The 8,234-nt window shown below is 38.8% G+C and overlaps 1 protein-coding gene across 1 annotated transcript; it reads right to left on the reverse strand.

The window, feature by feature from the left end:
• Positions 1-6,049: 6,049 nt before the first annotated feature.
• Positions 6,050-7,557, reverse strand: LOC135708765 (aminomethyltransferase, mitochondrial). The gene is made up of 3 exons (XM_065230910.1): positions 7,203-7,557; positions 6,924-7,132; positions 6,050-6,855 (listed from the first exon to the last, which is right to left on the reverse strand). The coding sequence occupies exons 1-3, from the start codon at positions 7,471-7,473 to the stop codon at positions 6,100-6,102; spliced, it is 1,236 nt and encodes a 411-aa protein (XP_065086982.1). The 5' UTR covers positions 7,474-7,557; the 3' UTR covers positions 6,050-6,099.
• Positions 7,558-8,234: the final 677 nt, after the last annotated feature.

Here is an 8,234-nt window from a genome sequence, read left to right on the forward strand (position 1 = left end):
ACGTTTCCTCTACCATCTAGCATTGTTATTTTGAAGGAATGAGCTTTAAGATGCGAGAAATCGACAGCTAAAGCCATTGTTTACACATGTTGAAATGTTGGCACTGAATTTTCATATCTAGATAAACATTTCAAAAGGTCCTATCTGCATTGATCGATTCTCTTCATTGACTTTCTCTTTCGTTAATAGCTCAACTGCAAAACCTTTCCCTGTTGTATTTGACGTTTTGGACGATAGATAAGAACCTCCTTTATCAAATTATGTGGTAGAATTAGCGCGAAATCAGCGCAGTGGATATGAAAAGAGAAAGTCGATGAAGAGAATCAATCAAAGCAGATAGGGCCATTTGAAATGTTCATCGAGATATATGAGTTAAGGACTTCCTTGGAAGGAAGTCCAAAAAAATATATTCTTGGAGCTATGCTTCACTTTTATTCAGTGATCGGTTAAGACTAATTTACAAATTCGACTTACGCTACGAAGTTAGTTCTTGGTTAGTATCGAGTGTGGGAACAATGCGGGTGTTTATTTGTTTCTGCCAATGCTGCTAATGCGTTCTGGTAATTCTCCTGCTGGGTGGTCTGGTGACATCATGCTATCGGTGATCGTCGTGATTCCAGCGAAAGTAATCCAATCTGACTATCGTCTAACTTGGCATACAATTAGCTGACTCGGCTTATCGATGAAAGTGTTTATTATTTAGGATCTGGTGTGATGGTGGGAATCTGTTAAATAATAAATAGGGTCCCGTTGTTACTAACTTCTCCCCCTTTAAGTTTATTTGTCCTCAAAGTAACATATGGAGGGTTCTTAGTGGTGCGGGTGTATCAAAAAATGCTTTTTCGTTCTTCTGATAGTTCTTCTGGATTGCTGCTTAGCGACTTGCTTTCTGTTGATATTGATGATGGCTCCAGCTCCTTTATCGTGATAGTTTACGGTTCTTTGTTGAATTTGACTGTAAAGGTAGACTTCGATTTTCGTCTGAAAAAGTACCAAAAGATTGCTATTAAGCTAATGATCATAACACTGTTGAACAAGAGTTTCTTGGACCGAGAATATTCACTTTATTTGACTTTCTCGTGGTCGCTTGAGTAAAAGTCTAGAACAAACTTATACCCTAACACGTCCTAATTTGTTGGTACCACCCTCTTTATGAATTTTGGTATGCTGTCTCGATGTCGGTTGTATACTGTCTAACTAAAGCATGTTACGACATTGCCGTGGAAAAGTTTTTTTTTTAGGAAATGATATGAGACAATTTTTTCAAGAATATTTGAAAACGATATCTTGTTTTCTTACCCCTCGGTTGAGAGATTTTTCAAATTGGGGGAATGAATTCATAGAAATTCACTGTAAAAACCATAGTATGTGCTGGTATGTTGAGATTTCCATAAAGTAATTATTTTAACAACATAAAAGAATGAAAATAATCTAAATCCCATGATTTTAATCATAATTTATTGTAAATTTATTCAATTTAAAAATATAATTGGCTTGCCTGATTAATAAAATAACACAACTTTCTAAGACTGAGCAATTGACCATATCTTCTAGTCCCCTGAGTGAAAGTCTAGAACAAACTTAAACCCTAACACGTCCTAATCTTTTGGTACCGCCCTTTTCATGAATTTTGGTATGTTGTTCCGATGATGGTCGTATGCTGCCTAACTAAAGCTTGATACGATATTGCTGTCATAGAGTTTTTTTTTTGCAGGAAACAATTTAGGAAACATATTTCTAGAATATTTGAAAACGATTTCTCGCCGTCTTACCCCTCGTTTGTATTTTTTTCAAACTGGGCACTCTCACCCTCAAAAATCTAAAATCTGTAAAAAATCACAGTACAACCATTACACATACTATAAATAAATAAATAATTAATAGCGGAATATTTTTTGGAGCTGCTGAAGCTCTGGGTAGTTGAAACTTGTCAATCTACCAGTACGTTATCGGTCGAGGAATCTGCATGCGAAGAATTCTTCGATAGGACAACGTTCAGGAATGAAGAAGCGAGATACGTGGTCATGTTACCGAAGAAGGAGGCGATAACCCAGCAGCTCTGTGAGTCCAGATCGACTGCAATCAAGCGTTTTATGGAAATGGACCGTCGTTTTTCGATGAATCCAGAACTGAAAAGGCAGTACGTGGATTTCATGTACGAATATCCAGCCATTGGTCATATGCAGGAGATTTTCGAAGAAGATGCGAGTGCCCCGTCAAACTACTTGCCTCACCACGCTGTTTTCAAGCCTGACAGCACGACGACGAAGCTGCGAGCAGTATTTGACGCTTCTTGCAAAACGTCCACTGGCATTTCACTCAACGATGGACTGATGGTGGGACCCGTAGTTCAAGTGGATATCACTCTCCGTTTCCGAAGACATCGATTCGCTCTTGTAGGAGACGTTGCCAAAATGTATCGGATGGTGGTGCAGAGTTTACTGGAGTCTGCTGCATAAAATAGTCTGGAGAGATAGCGTAACAGAACCCATTCGGACATTCGTTCTCAACACAGTTATCTGCGGCACTGCATCAGCACCTTATTTGGCAACGAAATGTCTGCAACGCTTGGCCGATGAAGGCAAGGATTCGCCCCCAGCTGCTTAAAAGGTTCTTAAAAAGGACTTAATCGTGGATGATATGTTGTGAGGCGTAGATTACATTGAGGAAGAGAAGGTGCTCTTCAAAGAAATGATAGATTTACTGCAAATCTGCTGGATTTTCGTTACGAAATCTAACAGCAAGGAATTGCTGTCAGAGGTGTTGGAGAATTTGAGTGACGAACGCTCGATCTTAAAATTGGATTCTTCAAGCTCGTCTGTGAAAACTCTGGGTTTAACCTGGGAACGAAGTACAGATTCCTTTCGATTCAGTTCGACGATGTGGAATGAGTCTCCGGAGATAACGAAGCGTTGTGTCCTATCAGATACCTCCCGACTGTTTGACCCTTTGGGACTGGTAGGACAAGTAATCACCCCTATTCTGTATTTCGTTTCGAACGAAATTCTCATACAAACAAATATTTTGTTGTATGAGAATTTCGTTCGAAACGAAATACAGAATAGGGGTGAATAATTCAGGCGAAAATCTGTCTGCAGGATCTCTGGAAGCAAGACTGTGGATGGGATGATCCACTCGAACCGCAGTTACAGGAGTACTGGCGAGAGTACAGACGGAACTTAGCAAGCTTAGACGAGATAGCAGTACCTCGATGGATTGGAATAAGCCGTAGAGTGAATTCAAGATGGTGGATCGTTGTTAAAATGTTCGATCTTTTTGAAAGAAATTATTCCAATTTCCATGAATGATCTTCAAATGGTGGATTAAAGATAGTGAATATAAACTGGTATTGCAAAAACAATTTCAATTCCAAGTTATGTGATTGATTTTCAAAATGGTGGATTCAAAAAAGTGGATTCAAGCTGATCGGTCTTTTATAAAACGAACGATATTTCTGAATGCAATATTGTTGTAATCGCAATGACAATCAATTACAAGATGGAAGATTAGTTTAAAAATGGATGATTCAAAATGGCAAATGATTTTCAGAATATTGGATTAAAGATGGTGGATCTTCAATAAAATGTTGTTCAATTCCAAGATGGTAGATGACTTTCAAAATGGTGTATACAAAATAAAGGTCCTTATATAAATGGTTTAAAATGTAAATGCAATTTTGTGGTAATAGCAATTAAAATTTCAATTCCAAGATGGAAGATTATTGAGAAAATAGATGATTTAATATGGCAATAGATTTCGTGAGAATTGAGGTTCAATTTGATTTAAAAAATGTTTCACTCAAGAGTGGCAAATCTAGGTAGTCTCTAAAATAGTTAAATTTATTCAAAATAGTTAAAAAAAGTCTCGGCAATTGTTTTACTGAATCTCAGCAAAATAAATTTCAGAACTACTCGGCTGTTGGAATCTCGACGAAAAAATTTAAGTGTCTGAAAAAAACAAAACATTAAGTACCAGTTATGAGAGACAAATCTGTTACCGGTAGAAAATTTCCCTAATGAAGGAACTATCAGAATTCCCTAGAAATAGTTTTTTTTTATGTCTGAGATTACGAGAACCTTAATCTGGACATTGGACATAACACCACTATTAAGTTTAGCCGAATTGCATGCAATAATCTTTATTTGTGTAATTACGCTTTTCAAATATAAAAATATACTGTTTATTCTTCGACTCACAAACTGGAATCAACCACTTTGTGGATTTTCTAAAATGGCTTGTTTACCGGTTTGACAAAAATGTATTTAATTATCTTTCGTATTATTACGGTTACACCATGTGACATGATTAATTATGATAATCATGATTAGAAAGGGAAACTAATATCTCTTCCAACGATAAATCAGAACATCTGAACATCAGAAGTCCATTCGAAAGATTTCAAGTCCATTCGAAGCTAAAATAATTATACTTATTTAGTGAAAAATACGGTTTGGGTATGCTCAGATTGAATTCAAGTTGCTTTAAAGGAAAAAAAAAGATTATTTATCGCCTTTAATAATTAAAAAAATTTGTAAAGTACATTCCTTTTATTTGAAAAATCTGAAAAATCTGTGTAATTACAGATAAATCTGTAAATGTGGCATCACTGGACACCACCTTGTACGGTGATTGAATAAGCACCGTTCAGGGAGACAGGATCGAATTCGATTTTTAAATCTGTGTTAGGGAATGCGCTGTTTGCAGGCATTCGGTGAAAATTTTGATCACTATTGCAACAGTTGGATATTTGTTAAATGTTCAGTAGAGACCTTTTGACAATTAATAAAGTGTTCAATGAAGTTTATTCATAGCAAGATTTCTAATCGATTGGTTTGTTTAGAATTAAAATCCATCCGCTATTGACAGAGTTATATGTGGTCAAAACCTGACCACTTTTCGTAATGCGGTAAATTTTGGTTTTTGAAATTGCACCCCCAATATGTTGCCGAAAGACGTAATCCAACGTCAAACAATCTAAGTAATTTTAAATCAAATTCTATCGAAAGTCTGCGAAAATTATGAGAAACTCAATGATACGACTGAATTTGAAAAGTTGTTGGTAGAACATTCCTTGTGAGATGTGATGAATAATAAGAAAATACTAGAAAAACAGCCAAGATAGTCTTTGAGGAAATTCAAAGTTGATTTTAAATACATTCTAGGGTTTCAAGATAATTAAGATACACACACATCTTTTCAAGATCGTTGACACGGACAAAACATCAAGAAAGAAAATCTACTCCAAACGACGAATCGATCCAACATGACGTTCTCCGATATGCGTGAAACTTTACATTTGTCATGGCTATAATCACTTACATTTGGGCTGAAATTCGGTCATTTTGAGTTCTGCAAAAAGGTAAAAATGGTGGATTCAATCAATTTAAAAAAATCATCGTTCGAAAACGGAATTTCTAATCAAAATGGCAACTGAGTACTTTTCGGGATAAATATACACGGCAGTATTTTCATTGTTATATTGGGTAAACTCAAAACGGCTGAACATTTTTGTTCGTTATTTGGCCTGGAGCATTTTAAGATCCAGATGTCGGTAAAAACTTAGAAAAGTTTGTGAATTTTCATGATAAGAAAAGATTTGAATATATTTTTTCATCAAAACTGTGGGACTTGAATACTCGAAATGCCAGGTTCTTAACATTTCTTTTTTATATTCCAAATTGAGCAAATTAGAAAATTGCAGACGTTGGTTTGTCGAAACATAGACTTTGAAGATTTTTCTTTCATATTGAAGTATTTGTGATACCTTCATTGGAGATTTTACTCGGTTCATGTTGAAACCTGGCCACACTGATGTTAAAAATTACCATTAGCAAGAAGCTGTTATGAAATGTGAACTGGGAAGTAGCACTGGAAAATGACAAAAAAACAGGATTTTCTCAAACAAACCTCAAACAATATACGTGACTACTAAAAGTTTCCTTTACTTTATAACAGGTATTGTGCCCCAATCAACTGACCAAGCCGTTAACATTTACGATCCAACCACGCCGAGCCAACTGATAAGCAGCAACATACAAAAATATAATAATACACGCGCCAAATCATGCAGTTAGACATGAACAAACAATCCAAGCAATTTTATTTCGGTGGTTGATAGTAGTGTGTCGCGACGAATGGCATCTTGGCGACCTGGCTGTGGTAGAACTTATCGCGAATCTTGAGCGTCACTTCCGTTCCCACCTTTTTCGACACCTCCCGGATGTATCCCATGGCGATATTTTGCTGCAGGCACGGACTCGGACAGCCGCTGGTGATCTCGCCGATTTTGTGATGCTCGTTGTCGAAAATTTCCACATGCTGCCGCGCAGGAGCCGATCCGGCCGACATCTTGAACCCAACCCGGCGTCGGGTGACTCCGTTTTTAATTTGATTGAGGATCTTGTCCGACCCGGGGAAGTTGTTCTCTGCACGACGCTGTTTTGCCACCAGCCAGAGCAGACCGGCCTCGATGGGAGTCGTTGATTCGTCGATGTCGTTTCCGTACAAACAGAGACCGGCCTCCAGCCGGAGGGAATCACGTGCGCCAAGACCAGCCAGTTTAAGATTGCCTACTTTCTGCTCCAACAGCGCGGATGCGATGTCGGAGGCTGCGGCAGAGGGGATCGAAATTTCTACACCATCTTCACCGGTGTATCCACATCGGGTGATACGGCAGTTTTCCACACCGGCAATGCTGTCGGTTGTGCTGTTCATGAAGTACAATCGCGAAAGGTCTTTGGTGCAAAGCTTCTGGAGCACGGAAACGGCACTGGGGCCTTGAAGTGCCAACAGTGATTGGTCGTCACTGGAGAGAAATTCCACTGAAACGTCTTTGCCTTTGGCTTGGAAGGATGCCTGTCAAGAAGGAAGAAACGATTCGTTTGAACACATAACTTTGGGATCCTATTTCGTGATCTACCTACCACAGCATCAGACATAACGGCCATATCCGTTTCCTTGCGTGATGCATTGGAAACCACGTACAGTGTGTCATCGGCAACTCTGTTCACAATCAGATCATCCAAAATTCCTCCCTTTCCATTGGTAAACACGGTTAACGTTCCAGTTCCATTCTTCAGTCCCTTGATATCAGCAGTACAAACCGATTCGAAGCAGCTGATGACGTCTTTGCCTGCAAAATCCGAAAAATGTATTACTCCATTGGCACTTTCCTTCCAACCTCCTTATCAACAGTGCCGAACCTTTCAAGTAAGTCTGCAACATGTGCGACACGTCAAATATTGACCCGTACTCCCGAGTGTACAGATGGGACTTGATAATACTCAGATCGTTGTACTGAACTGGCAACCAATAGCCAGCAAAATCGACCAACTTTCCCCCGTGGCTTTGATGAAAATCGTACAGAGCCGTTTTGCTCGGCTCCCCTCCTCCGGTTGAAGCATAGCGATGCAGCATAGATACCGCCGGAACGCTCCTCCCCCGCGGCGCACAGCGTGACAAAACCGACAACATTCTTCCCAAGCAACTACACTGAACGTTCTAAGCACGACGACTGGGATGGATGTGTGATCACTTTCACTTTCGATCGTATACTGACAGCCAACGATGAGCCGATCGCAAACGGTGTTTGTCGAATTTGGCGCTTATCACAGAAGACGGTCAGTACGTTGTTGGTCGGGCGAGGTCAAACAAACAACCGGCACTGCGATAGGAAGCTGTGGAGTAGTGTGTTAGCAGAGCGAGTGAGATTGGATCGAACGTTTGTGGTGGTTGGGATCGGGCTAAGCTAAATAAGAAATGTGATGCTGATGGGTACCATGCTTGTGGTGATGATACATTTTCATTTGCAATCGTTTAGTTAGCATAATGCTTAGGACTTATGAAAGCATCATGAATTGCCTATAATACCTTGATCGATTTTTGTTTGATGTTCTTTAATTACTATTCACTCTCATTTTTTCCCTAAATTAAACACAGCTTGAAATACAAATAAGCTGATCGAACGAAAGCTCACAATCGAAAGCAGATAGAACTAGCTTGAAGATTGTTATGAAGTCAGTAGTTGATGAACTTTTTGTTTACCATAAAGTGCCAACTGGCACGTATGCATGCGTCAGTCGGTGAACTTGTTAAAACTACTTTTTTACGCATTGTCATGATCAGAAACTAAACATTAGCTAGTTTAAACTAGCGAAAGGTCATTGGGTAATCAGAACGAAGCACGAGAATAATTATGAAAAAGATTAGTTCAAGCAAAAAAGACATTCAAATAA

The sequence above is a fragment of the Ochlerotatus camptorhynchus genome, unplaced genomic scaffold (genome assembly GCF_037179485.1).
Source record: "Ochlerotatus camptorhynchus isolate MF236.1 unplaced genomic scaffold, CSIRO-AGI_Acam_v1.1 ptg000033l, whole genome shotgun sequence".
In the NCBI taxonomy this organism is placed as follows: domain Eukaryota; kingdom Metazoa; phylum Arthropoda; class Insecta; order Diptera; family Culicidae; genus Ochlerotatus; species Ochlerotatus camptorhynchus.